Source organism: Diabrotica undecimpunctata, chromosome 10, assembly GCF_040954645.1.
Source record: "Diabrotica undecimpunctata isolate CICGRU chromosome 10, icDiaUnde3, whole genome shotgun sequence".
NCBI classification, from domain to species: domain Eukaryota; kingdom Metazoa; phylum Arthropoda; class Insecta; order Coleoptera; family Chrysomelidae; genus Diabrotica; species Diabrotica undecimpunctata.
Genome location: NC_092812.1, coordinates 19,924,348 through 19,950,007, shown reverse-complemented (window position 1 = coordinate 19,950,007; position 25,660 = coordinate 19,924,348). Strand labels below are relative to the sequence as shown.

The following is a 25,660-nucleotide window of genomic DNA, read 5'->3' as shown; positions in this document are numbered from 1 at the left end:
AGTGCTTGCTCCAGTTTGTTAATGATCAAATTTGCTTGAGCCCGATCTAGTTGAGTATCAGGATAGTGTCTGTGTGCTACCACCATTCTGAATACTTTTGTCAGGGTGTATATTATGACCTAGTCTGCTCGTTAGAGCTCCTTGGTAACTCTGTTGCGAGGGGAGTGATGGTATTCTCCCGAATTCTCTTTTTATCGTCGGGTGTTGCCGATTTGGATTTCTTGGGATTTGCTATGGTCCATGTTCCAGAAGCCATTTTTGCCTTTTTTCAAATCTTCATTTGTTGAGCTCTAGTGAGGCGTTATTTGAGACTTACTTATTTATTTTTTTAATTTAAACATCCGAAATTATACTTCACAATTTCGAGTTTTCAAATTGTAAGAAATAAGTCTATGGTGTATGTGCTAAAATGCAATTCTAGGGTACTAATAAGATCGGGAATTGTTTTTTGATCGAAACACCTTACAATTTTGTGAGCTTTCTCTCACGGTGATTCTCTTTTAATTAATTTTATTTATAGTTTATAAGAAGAGAGTTTTAATTATATCATTTGTAGATTTGTACATATTTAAAATAAAAATTTGAATCATATTTTTTCTAAAAAGATTCATTTATGAAAAGTTAATATATTTTATTTTTTCAAAAAATTTTATAAAACGCAAAACTTTAATGCTATTCTACGACCATGCGGCATCTACATATAAAAATATCTAAAGTTGCATTTGGTGCCCCCATTATACGTCCATGGGTGCCCCACTCTTTCTTATTTTAGAAGCAGTAATAGCGCTGACATGACCGCTCCCTAGTGGTACAAATAAGGAACTAAAATCATGATCAACTTATATTATTTTGTGTATAACCTTTGCCGACGCTGAAAAATGGCAGTGAAAAATCCTTCTATATGCGTCTATATTCTTTGATACAGTAGCTACACTTCCTGCCAAGTATGACAAGAATATGTCAAATAGTTTTAAAGTACTGGATACTTACAAATAATTTTTAAATAAAACAACCTGTAACTCACTAAGAAGCCACATTTTATATAAGTGATTTGGATTAAACCTTAATATTTTGTGCCCAGGAATCTACAGCTGAAATATTTCCCTTCTGTAGGAGTATTGAACAAATCATGTCCCGACCGGGGAAACGAGTTTATTGTCTATTTGATTTTCCCCTGTTATAGGTACCACTCATTTGCCACACGCCAGTTTGCCCTAGAACCATAAGGTATGGACCCCAGTCCAGTGTGCTGCCATGTGTCTAGTGGTATCAGTTGTGTTTCAAACTCACTATGAAGGTCACTCTAAAAAGTTCATTCAGGGACTCTACTAATTTCTGTATATTCACCAACCCCTTTTGGAACGAGGGAATGATAACCTGAGGGTCCTTAGAGAGACTTTAGGGAGCGACATCGAGCCACCTTGGCTCGGCTCTATTTATTTTTCCGTTCTGCACTATTTCTGTGTATGTATTGACTATCATAGCGATATCTACAATTTTCCTATAATTTCTTCTACATAATTGTGTACTAGTATTTTAGGGATTTGGTAGGCAGTTTTTCAAAAATACTTGCAAACAAAACAAAATTGAAGGCTCATTACTTTATTGTGGCATTATATACATATTTTTTAACGAAAATTTGTTATGTTGCATTTAATTTATTTCACATTCTTTATTTACACTTATTTATACATGTTTCATATCGTAGCGAACCCTGAAAAGGCAGGCACATTTCAAAACTGTTTACACAAATTGTAAACTGACCTATAGAATTTAAAAGTAAAACTAGAATAAAACTAAAAAACATTTTTATTACAAACGACGCAACATATCAAAAAACCATCCACGCAGGTTGTACACGAAGAAAAAAGAAGAGTATAGACGCCTTAGAAGAGAGGAAAAACGTATCCATCGACGTAAGACGAGGGAATACGAACAGAACACTCTCAATGAGATACAAAGTTTATTCGATAAAAATGAAACGAGGAAATAATACAAATCCTTAAATAATAGCCGTCGAGAATTTAAACCACGATTAAAAATTTGTAAAGACACTAACGGTAAAATTCTACATGATAAAAACTCATTTGTTAACAGATGGCACAACATTTCAGCGAACATCTAAATATACACGATATTGAAGGAGGTGACAATATAGACAATCAACAAAATCTACGTCAACTACACAGTGAAGACCCAACAAGAGAAGAAGTGTCAAATGCTGTCCTAAAACTAAAAGACAATAAAGCCCCAGGAATCGATGAAATCTGTTCGGAAATGTATAAAAAAAAGTTGTGATCAACTTTTTGCAGCAATCCATAAACTAATAGTACTTATATAACAGAATGAATTGATACCAGAAGAGTGGCTAAAGGGAATAATATGTCCGTTGCATAAAAAGGGTGATCAACTGGAGTGTAAGAACTATAGAGGCATTACTCTGTTAGCATCTGCATATAAAATCTTCGGCAATGTATTGTTTATAATATAGTTAAACATTTTACAAAGGATATTGTTGGTCAATGTCATATTGCGGATTTACTGCTGGAAAGTCAACTAAACATCAAATTCAAGCACATAGGCAGATTCTAGAAAAGTCACTAGAATATAACAGAGATACACACCATCTCTTCGTCGAGTTCAAGGAAGCCTTCAAAGAACTGCATTATATAATGCAGTGATAGACTTTAAGATCCCACCTAAGTTAGTTAATTTGATCCAACTAACAATGCAAAATGTAAGCTCATGCATTAGAATTGAAGGAGAAAACTCTACGTTCTTTGACATTAATATTGGTCTAAGACAGGGGGACGCGCTGGCGTGTCTTCTCTTTAATATTGCCTTGGAAAAGACAATCAGACAATTAAATATTAGAATAAATGGAACTATTTTTAATAGATCGACGTAAATTCTCGCATTCGCTGACGATATAGTTATAGTGGGCAGAAGTATGAGAGACATGGTGCAGTGTTTTACAAGGCTTGCGGACGCGGCAAGTGAAGTAGGACTTGTGGTAAACGAGGAAAAACCCAAATACATGTTGGTTTCTAAAAACCTCCGAAATATCCAACAGAGAATTCAAATTAACAACCATACCTTTGAGCAAATCAAAGAATTCACATATTTTGGATCGCTAGTAAACGTAACAAATACGACAAGCGGCGAAACAAAAAGACACGTAGCAATAGCAAACAGAACTGTTCACGGTCTCCAGAAACATTTAAAAAATAAAAATATAAAACGTGCAGTAAAGCTTAATATATACAATAAGACCGGTTTTGATATATGGAGCTGAAACGTGGATCTTATCTCAAAATGGTGAAATACTTCTTGGTATTTTTAAGAGAAAAATCCTTAGAAAGATTTTTGGGGCCGTAAATTAAAATGGGCTATGGCGTCGACAGTACAACTTTGAACTATATCAGTTATACATCGATCCAGATATTGTGAAATTCGTTAAAGTGCAGAAACTTAGATGGGCTGGACACATTGCTAGGATGTCAGATCACGAATAAACGAAGAGATTAACATTTTCAAAACCAGAGGGCACAAGAAGCAGAGGACGACCACGAAGGAGATGGATTGATGATATGGAATAAGACCTACAGATTCTAAGGGTCAGAAGATGGAGGGAAGTTGCCAGGAATCGACAGGAGTGGCGACTTCTTTGTGAGCAGGCTAAGATCCACAACGGATTATCGAGCCTCCTATGATGATGATCATTTTTTATATCTCATTTGATATTAATGGGCTTTAACGTTTAATGGATTAATACAGATCACGCATCCTTTAAATATCAAAATTGTAGAACTTTATCCTACCGGAAGTAATTATAATCTCAAGTGAGTCATTCTTCTTCTTCTTTTGGCATCATAACCCTGGATGGGTCTTTGCCTGTCTGGCTATGTCCTTCCATTCAGATCTCTCTTGTGCCCTTCTTCTCCATTGTCTTATGTTCATTGTTTTCAGGTCGTCTTCCACGTCATCCAACCATCTCGTTCTGGGCCTTCCTTTTTTTCGCCTTCCTATGGGCTTCCATTGTAACATTTTCTTTGTTGTTTTTGCATCGTTTTGTCTCTGCACATGTCCCAGCCATGACCGTCTTTGACTTTTCACAAATCTTACAATGTCATAACCTTCATTTAACTCATTAACCTCGTCGTTTCTCCTGATTCTCCATGTGCCATCTTCCTCTTGTACCGGGCCATATACTTTCCTCAGTATTTTTCTCTCGAATGTCCTGAGTTGGGCTTCATCTTTTTTCGTCATTACCCAAGTTTCACATCCATAGGTTACTACGGGTCTAATCAGTGTTCTGTAGATAGTCATTTTGGTTCTTTTGTCTAATAATTTCGATGTCATCAATCTTTTATTAGCATAGTATGTACGATTCCCGCTGGAAATACGTGAGTCATTGCTTTTGCTGTTACTGCTTGCGAGAGGGATTGTTTTGGTACTATAGTCTGAATCGTTTATCGTTCATGCCAAAAGCATCTTCATCCTTACATTTTGAATGGGATTATTATTTATTACGTGTTTGTTGATCTACAAGATACAACAAAGCTTCTTTGAAAACATTAAAGTTTCCCAAATTTACATAACAGTAACAGTTTCCCACAAGACAATCTTCAAATGCCATACTTTCCCAATTGTTTTCATTTTTCCTTATACATTTTCAGATATAAAAAAATATCCCGAATTTATAAGTGCAAGTGAATCATGTATGACATAATTATTACCAACAAGAGATTTCCTTCCCCAATTTTCTTCGTTAAACTTTCAATAGTATTGGTAGGAGTATCGAATATTTAATTTAGCCATGAGATAGCCATGTCTCCTGACTTCAATTTACATGTTAGTATTTTGAACTAACTGTAAGACGTATTTTACTGTACATGTGTTCATTGTACCATGATTATTATGTTTCCATAACCCGATTCTCATTTTGTAATTGGTAACAAATTACAGCTTTATGTCACAAATTAAAACGGACGTAGTAGCCTTCAGGACTAAAATCGGTGTTCTCAGCTCTGTAAGCAGTTTCTAGAACACCGCCATCAGCATTATTTTCTTATGTGTTTCCAAAATTAACTTAGCAAAAATACAAGAAGTTATAACCAGACATGCTGATACAGAATTGCTAAAGTTTGCAATAGCCACTTCAGTATTAATAATAAAATTATGAATTGAAAACATTTAATACTAGCTCTTAATATTTCATGGCTCACATAATTAATACGTTTTGTGTTAAAGAAAACTACTGAATAAACAAAATCAGTTTATTGAAACGTGCTCCGTTATAGTATCTCTCTGATTAATTTCAATAAATCCAAGCACCAAGTTTATAACATGACAATCCATCATTGATTATTATAGAAGGACAACATAGTACTTAAGGTTAAAATAATGTCACAATGCCAATATATAATAAAACATCTTAAACATAATTCCCTTTTGCTTATGTGGCTCATATTAGTCACAGTTACACCTTTCAAATATTAACAAATACAATATTTTTGTCTAATTGACTAGCTAAAATATGAATATATTCGATCATGGATGCCATCCGCGCAAGACAAGTAATGAAAAACATTAAAATGACAAGGACAGTGTTACCGAGACACTGTTCCTATCCTAGATATTAAATAATGGTTTTAGAAATTAACCCATTACCGCCCAAATTTTTTTTTTTTTTCAAATTTGCAGTACTGCATTTTAGCAGTAATCTTGTTCTTAATAAAGAAATATTCATGAAATTAATTTTACATCTTTTAAATTTTTGAATTATGACCCGACCTATAAATAGGACACTTGGCGTTAGGCTTATCATAATTGTAAGTATGTATGAATGAGTTTAAAACAGTTACGAGAATTAAAATTTATATTTAAGTACATCTAATAAAAACAAGATTCTGTATAAAACAATTTTTACACAATGTTACAGTACATTTTCCACACATTGTTATAGTGACATCGTCTCTGCTGTTCACGTTTTTCCATGAAGTGTCCTTTCCCATCTAATCTTATGTCCATAACAACTTTTGACGATGTGGTACTCGGTCTTCCTAGTATACTTCTTGTACTAGAGTCAATTTTAGTTAGGGAACTGCTATAGATCGATGAAATTCTAATAAAGTAATATTTTACTTATTGGCTAGTTTGTAGGGAAGCCATGAATTTACTAATGTCATATCAATCAATCGTGTGAATATTGGCCAATACCACTTTTTTGCTATGATTTTAGTGGCATATTTTCCAAGAAACCAGTCGTGTTCATTTACGCCTCCCATATAGTTATTATAATTTTTTAACACTTTTGATGGAGAAATTAAACGTTTTTGTTTGAGCCTGCGATCCCATCTACTAGTTTGTGCGAGAGGTTCTACATTATCAAAATTAGAAACACTTGTTATCGTTCCATTTTACAAACAGTATTTCTCCATTTATAACAAACCGAAAATCATATGAACCACGAGCTTCTTTACTAAGGGTTTTTGTATCTTATATAGGACACCTCGATTTTTCCGCAAGGTTCCTGTTGCTCAGTATCCCCATTTTTGTAAATAAATTAACAAATAATCCAAATTTGATTAAATACAAAACAATTTAATGGAAATCACAAAAAAATGTAAAATTTAAAAAACCCCCAACGATTTCTGCAACGATTCAAATAAAACTCAATACTGAATCAACCTATTATAGAACTCAATCCTATTTTGATATCGCTAAGTACCAGTGACCTATTTATAGGACAGTAAAATCAACTTTATACTGACGATTCAGTAATGTATATTTCCGAGATTATTTATGAATTTTGGTTATAATAAACCTTACTCAACAATAATAACCCATTGAAAGATAAAAACTGCCGAAATGAAACTTTTATTATTAAATGTATAAATCTAGACGGGGTTAACAAATTTGTCCAATGTTTATAATTTTCTATTGAATAGGTGTTGGTAATATAATCAAACACAATTTATAATTCATTTTACTACAGCATAAAATATACAGGGTAAATTTTACTTTAAATTTAAACAAATTTTAATGGTTGAAAAATTTTTTTAGTGTTCTATAAATAGGACGGTGGCCTACAATGGGTTAATCAGAAAACAATTTAGATATAACTATGAAAAGCTCAACAGGTTAACAATGTTAGTGGAATTGAAGCTCAAATTTTTAAATACAGAGTGTTTCTAAATGAAATATGCTTTTAATACGAAAACGAAATTTTTGGATATAATGTGTTTAAAAACAACAACCAAGATATGTAGTCATCTTGAGAAGAGGGAATCGGTGAAAAAAATAACAGGATATGGCACTCTGGGAGTTACGGAGAAGGGGAAGCATAGCTTTCTTATGTCTACGCTCGGAGAGATGGTTTTTAATTCAATTTATTTGATTCGATTCCAATAGATTAAATTCCACTCCACGTAGTGTGTGGTGGCGCGATCTGTCGGTTTTATTTTTTTTTTTTGAGAAAGCTATGCGTCCAAAAACAGTAAATATGAATATACGTAACATGGAAAAGAAAGTGAAAGTACGTAACTAATAAATTGTTTGGGATTTTAAACTTTGCACTCATCTATCTTTTTTGGATATTTTATGTATTTAACAGTTGTTTGTAATGTAGTAATACGAAGTTTTCGAGTTTTCTTTTCTGCACTAGTACGTTCCTCTATTACTACTTTATATGTTCCATTCATTATATATTTATGAGCTCTCACTGTTTTTATGATTGGCTATTAATCATATTCAGTCTACCCTCCTCCTCGTAGTGTTTTTTCTGTTCTGTTTATCATGATTATAATCCTTGTTCTTCATTAGTTTCTTTGGTATATTTCTTCGGAGAATACCTACCTTGATGTAATAGTTTAGATGCAGGGGGGGGGGGTAAGTAAGCACATAAAGGTACAAAGCTTGGTTTTTCATTATTTTCTGTTCCTATCTTTAGTTTCTTTTTGTATTATACTTTCTATTACAGGACTACATTTACTTTAAAATCAATTGCAATTCGGTATTCTTTTTTTAACCTCGCCAATTATTTTCTCTATTGCTTTATTTTGCGTCATTGTTGAATTCTTTAACTCATCCCCTTCAGGTCTATTTATCTTTTTTGTTCGTTTTCTTTTAGTTTTCATTTGACATGTAGATTAAATCAGTTAATGCTCCGAATTCAATATTGACATCTAGAATCTAACATTTATATCCGGCCTATATCAGTTATGTAATGTTCGATTTCCTGATTGACTTAGGATTCACAAACTACGTCGTAGAAAAGAGGGAGGGGAAACTTTGCTTATTACGATGGTGTAATACACAAGGAATTCTAATGTATTTCAATTTATCGCAATTGTATCTATAAATATAATTTTTTACTAGCTTCTACCAGAGGGTAGAATATTTTTAAGTGCATTTTTAATCTTAATTATTTATTCTTGTTATGATACATTCGTAAACAAAGTTTAATAGTTAATTTTAAAAAATCCAGAAATAACATTAAACTTTTTAAAAAATCGCTGAAAGGGGAGTCATTAGTTGCAATTACGTCGACATGAGGGGGCCACGACTGTAAACAACGGTTTACGACGAATGAGAGCATTATAAAGCCAAAAATTTTTACGACGTAGCTTGTGGATGTTCCCTTTCTTCTTCTTCAGCCGTAAGTAATCTAACTTTGGACATAGGCCTCCCCCAAATCAATCTATTTGCGATGTTCCCTTACAGGTTAAAATATTAGTAAAACTGGTAAAATAAAAACTGCATATGGATCTACTTAAATAATTTATCAACCTACTCTTTGCACCATCTACATATTTTCTTTTTACAAAAAACAGCAAACACAAGGTGAGTTCCGACTTAAAGAATAGAAAATATTGTTTGTTCTCGCACAGCCTTTTTATATCACGCGTTTTTACATGTATGTATGAGACATTGTAGCGAGGACATATTTTTCAACCAAATTAGATTAAGTCTTAATTTTAATTGAAAATTTAAGAAGAAATTATGAATTGCGAAATATTAAAAACAGTTTTATTAAAATATACTAATGCGATAACAAAGTAATGATACTGTCTCGTCAGTATTTAGAATTGATTTAAGTAGAATAGCACAAAATGTAGCAAGCACAAACAAATTATCTTAAAGGCTCATTATTTTGTTATGGCTATGCATACATTTTGTTGCAACTAAAACTATATCATGTATTTACAATATTTATGGATGTTACACGTTTTGACTTAATGACGTTTTTATTTATTATTCAATACTTGTCATTGTATAAAACAAAATATAATGTTACATTTATATGTACTTAATATCATGTGAGACTTACACTTATACATTCAAGAAATATACATATAGAGCTTAACGACTTGTAGTTTCCTCCTTTTCTATTTTCGATGTTATTCTTCTAAACAGTAGGTGACTCAGATTTGAACAAAGAATATCCTTTTTGAGTTTTCTGTTGATTTAAAATATTCTATTCAAAATGTCAAAGTCACAAGATAGTAATATCCTCCGCAAAATTGATTAAGCAAATCGAAAGAAATGGTAACTAAATGGATTAGGAGCTATTGGAATCACCACAGGATTATTCATATTGGGGAACTAAGCAGACGACAGTAGCTCACACAACAGCTAATATTTTGAAACACCTCTTCGTTTTACGGTATAAATATCCTAAATCGTTTAGGTTGAAGCATAATATCGACATCTGATATGAGTAATATTGTAACTATACTTACGATGTTTTTTAACTATGGCTTAAATGACATCTATAAAGGATAACCTTTTTTTTGTCCAACAACTTATCTTATGTAAATATAAAGTTATTTAATAAAATAACCTCATTGTAAGGGCAAATTTTGAATCACTTGGTGGAAAAAACGTTGTGACCAATGTTACAATATTGCAAAATTTTATGATTTATGAATATTTTTTTATAAAAACAATGTTTTTCTCGAAAAATTTATTGAGTAAATTTCATTGTTGTGATACAAGAATACAAGGTAGTGGAATATTACTATAAATAAAATTGTAAGTCAATTTACCATGATTTTACATTCCAATACTTGACATTTTGTGGGGAAGACGATCACTGAACAAAATAGTATAGTTTTCTTATATTATTTAGGAGGCATTTCGCAATGTGCTAAGAAAAAACAATACCAAAAGAAGAAAAATTTTGGTAGAAACAGGCAAAGGGATTCAAGTGTTTGGAAAATGAATCTCTTGAAGAAACTGAGGAACTCTAGTCAAGAATATACTAGCAAAACTGGAAAAAATTAACGAAAATGTGAAAATTGGGACCTTGATGTAACAGAAAATGTAAATCAAAATTATCTGAAAATGATACCGACTCAACTAATTTAATAATTTTTGGGTAATGGCTGATCGTGACAAACAGCGAATATTTATGTAGATATGTTCTCAGACAAGAAAGGTTGCAAACTTAAAAAAATCCAGAAGAAACTGGACATATGAACATAATTTGCAGTTAGTAGAACACCGACTGTAAGTTTGTAAGAAAACATTTTTCTTAGTATAATGAGTAAAATTATTCAAATTATGTGGAAAATTAGACTTTTTTATGTCAATTACGTATTAGCCTACTCAGAGAACTCAAAAAGAAAGAAATTCTTGTATCTTTCTCTGTATAAGTCCGCTTCACCCCACAAAAATAAAGTCCAGCCTATGAAAAAGTGAACATCGAAACTGATTAACACTGATATATTTTAACTAGCATGTAAGTTTCAGTGAACTAACTCTTTAGCTTACAATTTAACATTTATGAAATCAGTGAGTACCAAGAGTTTACCAAATTCAGCTGCATAATTATAACCCTACTAATATTTCTAATGTAAAACTCACTTCGAGGCCCACAATTACATATATATACATATATACATAACAATCCCTATGCACTAAAAATATAATGTATGATTTCCCAGCTTCAGTATCTTAATTATCCATTAAAATTCATTGGTATATGAGTCTATTTTCTATGGATTTCATTGGTGTTGTTTTTTAGTGTTGCTACGTCCAAACGATTAATTAAATTAATTAACACAGAAGATTCCATCCAAGACGTTTATAATTTTTTTTTTATTTTCACAATTTATTATAACCCTACACATGTTGCTAATGTAAAACTCTCTTCGAGACTCAAAATTATATATACAGATAAATAATAATCCCCATGCAAGAAAAAGATAGTCTTTGATTTCGCAGCTTCAGTGTCTTCCATTTTTCATGAAAATTTCTTGGTATAGAATTTTATTTCAGTATATTTTTTATGGATTTCATTGGTGTTGTTTTTTACTGTTATGTCCAAACGATTAATTAAAATAATTAACACAGAAGATTCCGTCAAAGACGTTTAAACAAAATTATTTTTTATTTTCACAATTAATTATAACTACAAATATTTCTAATAAACTCGCTTCGAAGCTCAAAATTATATATATTATATACACTATACACTAAAAAATATAGTCTTTGATTTCCAAAATTCAGTGTCTTAATTTTCCATTAAAATTCCTTAGTACAGTAGAACCCCGAATATCCTGCTGCGGATTATTCGTGCTATGTTTTTCCCATCATTCAAGTTGTATTTTTCTGGCTAATTGGCTATGCCAAAGCCATTATATGTACAATGAAAGTTGTATTTTTGATATTTTATCAAAATGATACCGTAAATCACTCAGCGGAAACATTATACGCCGTAAGAGAGGCGAATAATGCAACATCGATAGCGGCAGTGCTCGGAGAATATCTGGAAATTTTTTATTTGCGCGATAGAGAAGAATCGCTACTCTGCTACATTTTTAACACGTGTCTCTGTTTTCAAAATGACAATAACCAGCGTTAAGAGAAATGTTTAGCAAAAATTAGAGATTTTACACGATATAATAAAAACAAAGTGAAAGTTCAAATTTCATATCTTATTTTGACTCTTTTTGAAACATATCTGCATGAAAATCATTGAAAGGAACATCGTTTCAACAACTCAAGCAGTTTCAGAAAAGGTAAGAGGGCATACCTCTAGGCCAATGTTTGCTACAGGTGGAGATTTTTCACGAACACTTGAAAATCAACAAATAACCTTTCAATGCATCCAGTGGTTGGTTACATCGATTCAAAAAAAAAAGTCAAGAGATTCGTGAACTTATCATTCAAGGCTAAAAGCTCAGTGCCTATATTTTGCTATGAACTGGACACTTAATTCTAAAAAAATAATCTACATAACTTACAAATTGATAACGCTGACGAAACAGGGATATACTGGCGAGCAACATCTACAAAAACTGGGGTATAAAAAAAGTAATGAGCGGATAACAGTGTTTTGTAGTGTCAATACGTCTGACGGGCATAAACTAAAGCTGACTATGATTGGAAAGTCAATGATATTGTTGAACTAGTGCTGAATCAGCCCCGTCACAACTTATTCACCTGAAAATGAGAGTCAAGACGAAGAAAATGATGAGACGGACGGTATCAATCAAAAGAGTAACTAGCCAGGAGGCTGAGGAAGCCGCCAATGTTCTACTAGACTATTTTGAGCAACGAGGATCTTCGGACTTTGTCGATATTTTGAACTTGCGCAAAATACGCCACAAGTCATATTTTTATGGTAGGTACATATGTATGTATGTACCTAGGTACATGTATAAGTAATAAATGTTAGGATTATCCGTACTTTTCAATTAGCCATGCCACGTCCCGTCCCATGAAGCACATATAATTGGGATTCTACTGTATATGCTTTTGTGGTATAATGGACTTCATTGGTGTTGTTTTTTACCGTTGCTATGTCCAAACGATTAGTTAAATAAATTAACACTGACGATTCCATCAAAGACATTTAAACAAAATAATTTTTTTTATTTTCACAATAAATTATAACCCTGCAAATTGTATATATACAGATAAATATTAATCCCTATGCATTAAAGATATAGTATTAGATTTCCCAGCTTCAGTGTCTTAATTTTCCATGAAAATTTCTTGGTATATGAGTTTATTGTGGTATATTTTTTATGGATTTCATTGGTGTTGTTTTTTACTGTTGCTACGTCCAAACGATTATTTAAATTAATGAACACTGAGGATTCAATCCAAGACGTTTAAACAAAGTATTTTTTTTTACTATAATTAAAATTAGAAATATTTAGGACTGTCGGCAGTATCGAATTTATAACAATTACTTAATCAAATAACCCATCTAGAATGCCATTTTAGAATAGTTACAGTATAATATAATATATGAATCAAACACGCCTATGCAGCGTGATTCCTAAGTGGAGATTCTGTGACGGACAATATTAATTTTTGCTTCATATAAAGTGAACCAAGTTACTGACTTCACTTATTTTTTCATACTTCAACAAACGGAAATGCAAAAATAGTAAATAAGAGTAAAAAGTGCGCGAAAGTTGGCTAAAAAGTTTTTTGTCGAAAGAATTAAAAAGATTTGGTTAAAAGTTCCCAAAAACAGTCATTGCTAGTGACCATTGATTTGCTGATACTTTCTGACTAGTTTTGCAAAGCAAGCAATGAAAACATTTTTATTTCGGTGCGTTAGATTTAGGAAAAAGCCTAGAAGTATGCGAAAATTTAAATTAGTAATTTAAAGCTTGAAACAACGAAAAGTAAGAATGAAAAATCAAAATCCACAATAATAAATTCGAAAATTTCTTATGGTTGGTTTTGTATTATCAGTTGAATCACATTATGATAAGAAAAGTGTGGATATACACAATATTACTATATTATTGTGGTTAATTATTTTACGAGTTACAATTGTTATGAGTTTTTTTATGACGGTTATATCGACTTTTGAATCATAGTTAATTAACAGCCTTACACTACGTTGTATTTAAAGGAGTAATGATATGATGATAATTTTTCTAAAATACACTAGAACTTTGAATTGAAATTTAATGGAAAAAATAAGAAAAATCACAAGAAACGTGTGAGAAAAATCGAGATAAATTACTTGAATGGTAAATAAGCATTCTAAGGTTATATGTTCATAACAAAATCACATTATTTTCACGAGCTATCCAGCAAAAATCTCAATAATCTAAATTCAGAAAATACCAAAACTAAAAAAATATTTAATTTGGATCGTCTGGCTGTATTGCTCCTACGTTTTTTGCTATTCTAATGAAATATTAAAGCCTCAATTAATGTTATTAGAAAAACAAGAAATTAAGTATTTTTTTAGAGTGTCTGGCACCGATCAAATCTTATAATTTCAAGTACCAGCAGTCCGGTGTGAAATCGCGAAAAATTCAAAATGTATCAAAATTAACAACCAACGGTGTGGTGGAATAGATCTTTTGAAAACCATCTTCATGTGTTCAGTTGTCGTTAAAAAGTACAGCTTGTATTTTTAGCCTATTTGCTGGATAAAGAATTCGTTGGACAGCAAGAAAATCACATCTATATTAATGTCAACGTGCAGGTACAATTGTTAAGTATAATTTGTGGTGTTTAATGAAAAGGATAATCAAACAAAAATATTTGTTAACTTTGTGTACTAAAGTTAGTCTATATTTGCTGCCCCATCATATAAACATTAAGTACATAAATAAGTGCGGATGGAGTGACAAATATCGATATTTCCTATTCGTATTGTATTCTAGAAAATTATACATCAAGAATAAACTATACTGTAAGATACTAATAAATATATCCCGAAAATCACAGATTTTATCACTTTCCTTTTCAATAAACAGAGTTATTCCTTTTCAATAAACATAATTTTGAGTTTAATATCGTTGAAATATTTTAGAGACAGTGAAGTGCGTAATTATATACCTAAAAAATTAAACTTCACGTTCAGAAGAGACGTGAACGTTCAACAATATCATTGGACGGTTAAGGGGTTACACAGGTCTTTTATTTTCAACAAATGGATTTAGTTTTTTTATTCCACATGTCAGTATATTACTTCAAGAATATTCACACCAAATTTGAAGTAAATTCGAGCAATATTACCGGAGTTGTAGAGATTTGAATACCGCGAGGTCGGTTTTGTTTGCCTACCGTACGGAAACTTAGTTTTTTCCGTGCGGTAGGCAAAATTTTTCGAGAATAAATCGACCGATTTTGCTGAAACTTTGCACAGTTTGACATAAGTTGAATGAACTTTTGTCTCATATTTTTTCGCATTCTCCGATTCTGATCGTTTTTATGACTTTTTTTTCGAATAAAACAAGAACGAGTCGACCGTTTGAAAATTCGATCCGGTATTCAAATCTATAATTCCTGTAATGTTGCTAGAATTTACTTCCAATTTGGTGTGAATACTCTTAAAGTAATATACTTTCATATGGACTACAAAAATTTTTTTAAACTATAAGACCTATGTAGTCCCTTAAAAGGAAGAATGCATGTGGCGGAAATCAGAATGCTGAGATGGATGAGTAGATCAAATTAAGACTGAGTATATCAGAGGAACCCTTGTGATGCCACCAAATCATGGCAAAATGAGAAAAGGATAGTTAGGACATGTTCAATATCGAAATAGTAATCACCCAATATGAAAAATAGTTTCTAGAAGCAATAATAAGCAATATAGAAAAGTTTCTAAAGGCAATAAGAAAGAAAGGCCAGAGGAGACACTTCGACAGAACATGTTTGTCATGGGTATGACCCTTTAAGGTATATTTGTACGACGAAAAATATAAATTTAGACAGAAATGTTATTAAGGAAGCCTATCACACACGGTAAAGCAAAGCAAATGAAAGGAATTACAAATATCAGGAACCAGATTATAGCCCCATACGCACAGGATACAAAGATATAAACAGAAAAACGGGATGTAGTATTCCGGTAGTAACCGAGAAGTGGAAGCATAGCTTACTTATCGTCTACGCACGGAGCGATGGTTTTTAATTTAATTTATTTGATATAATTTGATTGGATCCAATCGATTAGATTTGATTCGATTCTAAGTCCGATCGATTTTATTTTATTAATAAATGCGCATAGGACTGCGTTTACTACTATACGTAGTGTGTGGTCGCGCGATATATCGTTAATCAGTTGTAATTTTTTATCCACCGCTTCGTCCGTTACCCGCGATAAGAAAAGCTACGCTTCCAAAAATTATAGCGGTGTAATTTCTACTTTTTACTTTTGAATGACCTAGAGCTGCGAGGAGGAAAATATATCGCGCCATGATATGCTTGCATAAATTGTTTTTGCAAAAATTAAAAATTATACAGATGGATAGAAGCAGCTTATCAATAAATAACACGCTATTTCCTATATCTTTCCAATTCAAATATTCTAGTTTATAACTTATTATATAAATCTTAAGTTTCTATAGCTCCCAAAAAACTAGCAATTATTAAAATCTTCCAAAACCATATTTTTTTATTCTTTTAATATTTTTAAAATAATTTTTATATAAATCTTTTATTTTATATTTAATATATATATATAGATGAGCAGTATAAGCAATGCTGGATTCTACCGTACTTAATGTAAACTGACTAGATCTAAAATATTTCAACAACGTGTCTAAGAAAACCTTTATTTTTGTTAATGCCGCTATGAAAAAAAAAGACTTCTTTAAATGGTAAGAAATAAAGATATTAGTATTTTTATACTCAACAATCCTGACCAAAAATAAACTAGGCATAGGTACCAAAATAAAGTTTCTCTATAAAATTACTCTACCCGAATATAATCCCCCTGAACTAATGACTGAAAACTATTCATTATATCATTACTAAAAAAATTTATTTTCATAAAAATATTTTTCTGTATAGCTTCGAGACAGGCAATATTGACTTTTAGAAAGGACCAAACACTGAGATTAGTACCTCCCATAAATATTTAATATAAACTATGATTCAGTTTCAAGTTGCAGGGGTGTAGGAACGGACAGCCCCTTAGATTACCCGAATACTTAACGCAAATATTAAATGTTGTTAGTAGTGACCAAAGAAAATAAATAGTGATTACAAAATATTACATACAAACAAATATAAATTCGTTAAACGATGCTAATAAAATTATAAACTTGGTGCAAATCCATTAGATAAAAGTGAAGTGACGCGTTAGAATTGTTCTAAATAATATCCGCGGTATGATCCTGCAATTATTAAGTAGTTGCCATTTGTATTTAGACATAACTTCCAATTCAGGTGTATAAAGCAAATTTTTTCTCTTAATTTATTTATCACCGCAGTCTGAGATTGGTGATATCGTTGAAAAGTCTGCTAATGCCATTAACCCATCTTTTACCATTGGTGCATAAACGTACCATTTACCTTAGTAAACAAATATTTTGAAATGTTTATGAAGTCTTTGAGTCTTCAAGCAATATTCAAAAATTAGTAAAATTGGTGTTATCCGTGCATCCACGTTTCACGATGTTTTGAATTATTGGTGTTTCGTACATTTTAAAAATACCCTGAAATTACCAACAGTACTATAACTGACAGCTACAGTATCTCGGACATGTGATGCGGGGCGAGAAGTATGGCATCCTGCCACTCATAATGCAAGGAAAGATAGATGGCAGAAGAAGCATCGGAAGAAGACGAATTTCATAGCTTAAGAACCTGAGAGAATGGTTTGGATGCAGCTCAAACCAACTATTTAGAGCTACTGCCTCAAAAATTAAAATAGCTATGATGATTGCCAACCTCCGTAGCGGAGATGGCACCTGAAGAAGAACTATAACTGAAATTATAATAGGATACAAAGTAATGTTTGTATCTTTTTAATATATTTTTTTGTAACGTTACCCTAAACACAACTGGTGCATTAGCACACCAATGACTAAATATGTAGCTTTACTACAATCTTATAAAAAACCAGTGCCAAATGTTCGTCCCCACTATGAGTGTTATTAGCTTTGACCGTGAAGGATCTAAAGTATTGGAATTTTGTGTTTTTGTTAGTCTTGCTAGAAACTAGAAACGCCGTTGAGTAGTGATACTTATGTTTATTAGGTGGTTATAATTGTTGGTATTCTTATTATAATCATACCTAAATTTCTTACATATCAACAGCTTGAAGCTGCTGTAGAGGACGTAGTTGATGATTTGTAAAATGATGCCCTTTTATTTTACATTATCTTGATATGTATAAATTCGTACTAAAGTGTCAGTAATTTTTAAGTGAAATACATAGATACTGTTTATATTCCGCCAGACGTGAATGAATTTAAATTGACTGATGAGGAAGATATTCCAGGGGAATTGGAAATTAATTTACAGGCCACAATAAAGATATTGTCAGCACGTACTAGGAAGGAAGATTTACACGATGTAGATTTGCGTTTCGCAGCAGAATCTCCGACTGAGGATTCCTTGTATACAAAAGGTATAGAAGAAAGAAAAAGTGAAAGTCCCAAGTGGAAAAAAAGTCAATGTTTGCATAAAAAATTACCTAAATCAAATGAAGCAAGTAATTTAATGAATCTCTGAAGGCTCTGGAAGGACTGATCTCATTAGAAATTTTCTTTCTATTTTTTTACTTAGATATTCAAGATATGATCAATATGTTCAATATTCTTTACAATATGCTCTTGCTAATAACAGACATGATTTTAGTCTAACTGGAAAAACCTTCTTAACTTCATTGGAAGTTTAATTTTATCAGTATACCACACCCCAAACCCACATGTATTGGTCACATGACGAAGATAAAGGGATACAGGTTGTAAAAGACTGAATGAGACGTAATAATTTTTCCTCCGTAAAAGACAATTTACATTTAAGTGATAGTGAACCGCTTGATACAAGTGCTAAGTTTTGTAAATTGCTCCCATTTTTTGACAAAACGAATGAGAAATTTATGCAATTTGGTGTGTTCTCACACAACATATCTATAGATGAAGAAGTGGTTCCATACTTTGAACAACACTCGTGTAAGATGTTCATCAAAGGCAAGCCAGTAAGATTCGGTTTTAAACTATGGTGTATTTGTTCAAGTGAAGGATATATAAGTGAAGGTTTGTGCCCTATCAAGGTGCATTTGCTGAGCCAGTGGAGAAAACAAACATTTGGTATCTATCAGAGTTGTTCTGGATTTATTATCAGTTATAAAAAATAAGAATAATCATAACATACTTTTCGACAATTTCTTTGCATCCTACAGTTGATTTAGAACAGTAAAAGAGCAAGAGTTTTTTGCAACATTCAGTATAGAGCAGATAGAACAGAAGTGTACAAAACTTATACAATAAAAGCCCTAGGGGTTGTTATAATTCTTACTTTGAGGAGAATACGCACACTTACTTAATAATATGGCATGATAACTCAATACTTGGTTACTTTGATAAGCACTCATTACCATATTAAACCATTAGCAACTGCAGTTATTTACCGATATAATAAAAACATGGGTGATGTAGATTTACATGACCAACTATCGGATAACGGTTATGGGTAAGAAATGGCGGTGACCCTTATCTAAAAAAGTGTTCGAGATGATCGTCAATTCGTGGAAAATTTATAATATAGTACATGATGATAAAATGTCGCAACTCGGCTTTAGATCTTACCTAACTTTGCGACTTTTGAAATCCGAAAATACCAGATAATCTTAAAGTTTCAGTAAATGTACCAAATGAATTTTACACTGATCGTCTGGATCACGTTATTTTTAATAAAGAAAAGCGTAGTCGTTACAGAGTATGTCATAATCATACAATATATGCGTGCCAAAAGTGCAAAGTTCATTTGCACGCCAATTGTTTTTCGCAACTCCAGAAACATGAAAAATTTGTTAATATTTTGTGTCGAACCCTTTAGCAGTCCAGAATTTGGCTTAGAAAGTTTACCAGTATTGGATTTAACATTCTGATTTGATTGTTTAGCTGAAGGAACTGGCTTGGCTGGCTTAATAACCGGCAGCGGAATACTAAATGACACAGTTGGTTTCTTTACAGCAGATTTTTTCGTGGGTTACTTCTTTTTTCGAAGCCAAAACAGACGAGGTTTTTCTAGCCGAATAGCTCATTTGTTGGTCATTATTCTCACTGACAGACATTTCTAATTGAAGAAGGCTTGAAGAAAGCAAATCACCATCTAGAACTATCTTCTCTACCTTGTATTGAGAAACTTCATCAGTTGCACTTATTTCCCCCACGATAGTTGGAGTAGGCGATGCCATAGTCGTCCTCAGCGTGTTCGTGGGGGAAATAAGTGCAACTGATGAAGTTTCTCAATACAAGGTAGAGAAGATAGTTCTCGATAGTGATTTGCTTTCTTCAAGCCTTCCTCAATTAGAAATGTCTGTCGTGGGAATAATGACCAACAAATGAGCTATTCGGCTAGAAAAACCTCAGAGAAGATAGTTCTCGATGGTGATTTGTTTCTTCAAGCCTTCCTCAATTAGAAATGTCTGTCAGTGGGAATAATGACCAACAAATGAGCTATTCGGCTAGAAAAACCTCGTCTGTTTTGGCTTCGAAAAAAGAAGTCACCCCTCGAAAAAAGAAGTCACCCCACGAAAAAATTCTGCTGTAAAGAAACCAACTGTGTCTGCTAAAGGGTTCGACACAAAATATTAACAAACACACGTTAGAAATTCAGTTTTTAAATAAAAAGAAAAATTTGTTGTTATACTTTTGTGTTAATTAGGCTTTACTTTAACGAATACAACTAATTTTGTGCAATTATATTCGTTTTTCTTTCCCTTGGTAAAAGATGGGTTAAATTTCACATTTGGGTGACATTCAGATATGGGAAGAATGTATTATTACCTCAGTCAAAGAAGAGAAAAAGCTGAAAAAATTTTATACAGATATTTGAAAATTCTAATAGGTGTATGAGGGGTAGCTGATGAAAAATCGGTGAAGACGTACATCTGATTTTGCTTTTTTTGCAATCTTAAACACTGCATAAGACACGTTTTATGGGCAAAAAAAAGACTTTTTCACTTTGTAAGATTGTTAAAAAAAAACAAAGCAAAATCAGTTGTACGTCTTTACGGATTTTTCATCAGCTACCCCTCATATACCTTTAAAAACCTTCAGATATCTGTATATGATTTTTACGTGAAATCAATTATTTTTCCCAGATAGACTGGTGTATATAATTGAACTCGTTTTGTACTAAAATAATATGTTGAGTAGATTAGTATACTATACAAAGAATAATTTATTAATGAACACAAAACTGAAACCATTTCCTATTGTTATTAAAAAAACTGGCTTTATTTTAGACAGACATTGAGTTGCAAGTGGAAGAAAATACCATTTATATTCACTTTTCGTTATAAAATATTAAACCATAACCTAAAATGCCGTGGGACAACTTTTGAGTTTCATAGTTGAACTGTTCCTTAAAGTCTCGTAATCTGTATCACAACATATGCTGAACGGTAATATCAATTATTGGTACAGACAATGAAAATGGAATCTGATAAAGCGCCTATGAGAAACGAACATGTTGGTTTTGAAAAAGCACAAAAATTTAATCAGAGTTATGAAGAAACAAGGTTACGAAAGTCAGTTTTACATAGATATTATGTAAGGGAATATAAAAGAACTAATGAAGAGCAAATTGAAATTTTTAAGTTTACAAGACGTGTTAAATTTTCAGGCAATGAAAAACAACTGCTAGTTAGTGAACGCACAACAGATTTGATGTTTATTAGGCGTAAAAGCATTACTAGTATTTGCATAAAGACTTGACAGTGTAATAAAAAATTAGTTCCAGAATCTTAACATTAAAATAAATATGCTGAACTAGCTGGGCAGTATTTAAGCTTACCAATACATAAAGCAACTTTTCTAGGGCGAGTATCAAGCTGTAATAAATCTAACATTACTATTTTTTACCTGCAGAATGTAATGAAAAATAAAGATTTTAGTAATCTAGAAACTGCACTCACTTATTACATAAACAAGTACGCAAATCACTAGCACTGAGGAGGTGCTTGTAACTAATTTGCCAATAGATCTACTGATAGCCACTTGTCAAATCTTTTCGTATTTGTAAAGACACAACTGTTTGGAACAAACTTTTTAGAATATTTGAAGCACCTTACTAATACTAATAATCCCCCATATTGCAATCAAAGACTTAATATTACATACTTTGAATAATCTGTGGATAAAATTATGGTAAATCATCCACATGTCTCGGTAACACTGTATAAAATGGCTAACATTTTAGGAAAAGCCTTTGCGGTTGCCATCGCATCGGTTAATATATGTAATTAAGATGTTTGAAAAAACAGGTATTTTTCTTTCAACTCAAGAATATTCCACAGGTTGGATTTTTCCGCTTATAAGTTACCAATCAGAAGCAAGAAAAATATATAATTACTATAAAAACGTAATGTATTTGGTCGACCCCGAAACATGCTGATACAAAACCTGCTCGAAAAACCTCGTCTGGAGTCTTCACTCATTAAAAATAATCGAAAAGAATGGCATCAATGATTTTGGCAATCTCTAATCAATTAAAAAACGAATAGAAAATGAAAAAAATAACAAGACAAGCTCATAAACCACCGAAAATAATATTTTATGTAGGTAAAGGCTACTCAGAGCCTTACGCAGGTAAAGGCTGTGACTAAAAACCTAAAATTTTAAGATTTCAGAGAGAGACGCTTAGTAAATAGATTACATCAAGTCAGTATCAAATATGGACTACAAATGAACGTTAAGAAAACCAAGTTCATGATTATTTCTAAGCAACATACATTAGGAAGGCTAGATATCGAGGGAAAACAAGTAGAAAGAGTGAATAACTACAAATATCTGGGGACCTGGGTAAATAAGAGCCTTAAGATGCTACGTGTTCTCGACTTTGTTGTATGGAATGGAAAGCTGGACACTAAAAGTGGATAATATAAAGAAGTTGGAATCATTTGAGATGTGGTGCTATAGAAGGATTTTGAAAATACCATGGACCCAACGAGTTACAAACGCAGAAGTGTTAAGAAGGCTACAAAAGGATTGCGAGGTCATAAAGCACATCAAAACAAGAAAGCTGGAATATTTAGGCCACATTACCAGAGGTGCGAAATATGAGATATTAAGGCTCATAATGCAAGGTAAAATCAAGGATAAAAGATCCATAGGAAGACGAAGAATTTCCTGGCTGAGAAACCTAAGGGAGTGGTATAGTTGCAGCTCAGTAGATCTTTTTAGAGCAGCCGCCAATAAGGTACGGATAGCTGTGATGATAGCCAACCTCCGATAGGAGAAGGAACTACAAGAAGAAGAGAGAGCGATGTTTCATCACAAGAGTTATGTGACGATAGTTCTCATTATTTAGGAGAATTTAACAGTGGCAGATAACACAATAAATGATTTCTGTATTATTAAATATCTCTTAAGAAGTATATGCTAGGTTGGCATAGTTGGTAGTAGGGAAAATCGAATCGACTGAATAATTAGTCAACTTATGGGAAAAACAGCTCCATTTAAATTCAAGTTTCCAGAATGGAAAGATGATAATGATAAAACAGAGCGAGCTGCAAAACTATGGCACTTTTCTTCTATGGCTAATGACTTTTCTTCATTTAATATAGAAAACTAATTAGTAACATAGTTCTGCATTTACTAAATATATAGTTTTATTTACACCAATTAATGGTTTTTTGAGTTTCTTAGCATTATTATTTTTTTGTAACGTTCATTATGAACAATATTTTAGAATATGCACAAGTTCCACTATGAAATATTATGTTGTATAATGGGACTGGTACCGTTTAATGCTTTGTTATTAAATTAAAGTACTTTTTACATCGAGAATAATAAGAATTAAAAATAATTTTGTATTTATTTAAAACAATGTCCCAGTATACAACATTGTTTCCTAAAGTAATCATTTTTTGTCGCCGGCTTCACTTTTATCTGTAATGTTTACACATCTAAAGTAACAACTAAACAAATGACAACAAATGAAAATGTAACACTAAATATTCAACAGCCAACCAAAATCAATTCTTGACTTATCTCACAGCAAAGCAAAAAAACGTCCAAAGAGAACATAACGTTTCTTCTTATATACAAAACGTGAGATCCCGTTCTGTGAACATTAATTTAAGATGATGACGTCGGAACTTGGGTAGCCCGTCGACTGGAGGGTACGAATTCCGCTGCTTCTGGATTTAACTTCGAATTCGCAATGCTCTCTGGCGCCGAAACACTGAACAAAAAAAAAAATTTATAAGATACAATGTTTATGAACTTAAAAATAAATTTAAACATTATAAAACCCATAAAATATTAATAGGGATCACCATAATAAATATATATCAAATAAAGGGTGTCCAGAAACTCTCCTGACAGACGAAAACCGGGGCTAAAGCTCTATATGGCGCCTTGTAAGTAGCTTTTTTTAACACCTCCAGAATGCTTCTATATAGAAAAATGAAAACTGGTACGATTATTTATTCCCCAGAGTTGAATCGATTTCATTAATTGCGAATTTCTAGTACCGTTCATAGGCGTTCATTTTGGGTAGGTCAACGGTTATTTTAAAGCATAACTTTTTTGTCTTTAACTTTCAAGCATTTGTGGTACTAGATTATTAAATTTTCAGGTATTTTAGTACTAAAAGGTACTTTTCAAAAATTTGTTGTTTTTTCGTCATAAAAGTTAAATTAATAGGTACCTTAATTAATTTTATACAAATTACCTTTTGTTTTAATAAATGCAGAACACAATTCATAAAACAAGTTAGGGAAAAGAAGCAAAAAATCAATTTGAAACAAAATTAGTATTTTTTAAGATGAACTATGAGTAATAGTAGTAACTACAAAAGAACAGGTATCAAAGGTAGATAGTAACAAAAGATGCTCAATGTGATGACTAGACTTCGGCAAATATGCATATTGCATATTTTGCATATTGTGCATATTTTATGCAAATATTTTATATTTTGGCATATTTGTATAAAAGTTTGCATAAAGTGCATAAAAGTTCAGATTTTTATACTGTATTTGAAAATTTTTAAACATACCAATTTATTTCAATTCTTGTATAAAATTTTGTAGTCATTTTAATCAAGAAATGATCTAAGTACGTAATCTCTACAGGTACAAAACATTTACAATTTCAAAGAAGATCAATTTAAGTAGCCCTCAATATTCTTAGAAAGTCTCGGTCACTGAGGCATTCAGTTATTGGATAATCGCTAAGGGTTCGCTCATTTGCATTTTATAATCTAATCCCCAAATCTATCTACAATTTATTGTATCTTAACAGCAGGTAAACGGCTAATAGTTTTGTTCCTAATTTAGGGATTTTCCAAAATCTCCCAGTTTATTGAATTAGGTACCTAAACATTTCTAATTTGATGCTCAGATTTGTAAATCATTTTTGTTTTGATATTCAAAGCGTTGTGCGTAACAAAAAGGAAGATTGTGATTTTATAATGCCTAAAACAACCAGTGCTTCAACTTGGATTAAACCTTATAAAGAGCTGTCTATGGATATGGGAAAAATCTACTGTTCAGTCTGTGGCAAAATTGTAAGTATCTAATATTTTCTATTAAATATCTAATATTTCATACATACAGGGTGTTTCCAAATGACACTTACAACGTTTGACTGTAGATACTTCTCGAAAAATTGAACAAAACGATATAGTTAATGAGGGGTCAAACTTATTTACTTTTCGAGATACAGGGTGTTAAAATTAAAAAAAATTAAATTCTTTTAGT

At 32.0% G+C, this 25,660-nt stretch overlaps 1 protein-coding gene across 1 annotated transcript in view; it reads right to left on the bottom strand.

Annotated features, from left to right (window-relative positions):
- Positions 1-5,265: 5,265 nt before the first annotated feature.
- The window catches only part of Paip2 (polyA-binding protein interacting protein 2), a 59,003-nt gene continuing 38,608 nt past the window's right edge, over positions 5,266-25,660 (bottom strand). Inside the window, exon 4 of the mRNA XM_072545756.1 lies at positions 5,266-24,141. Within this exon, the coding sequence (XP_072401857.1) occupies positions 24,036-24,141 (106 nt within the window). The 3' untranslated portion in view covers positions 5,266-24,035. The remainder of the gene's footprint in view (positions 24,142-25,660) is intronic.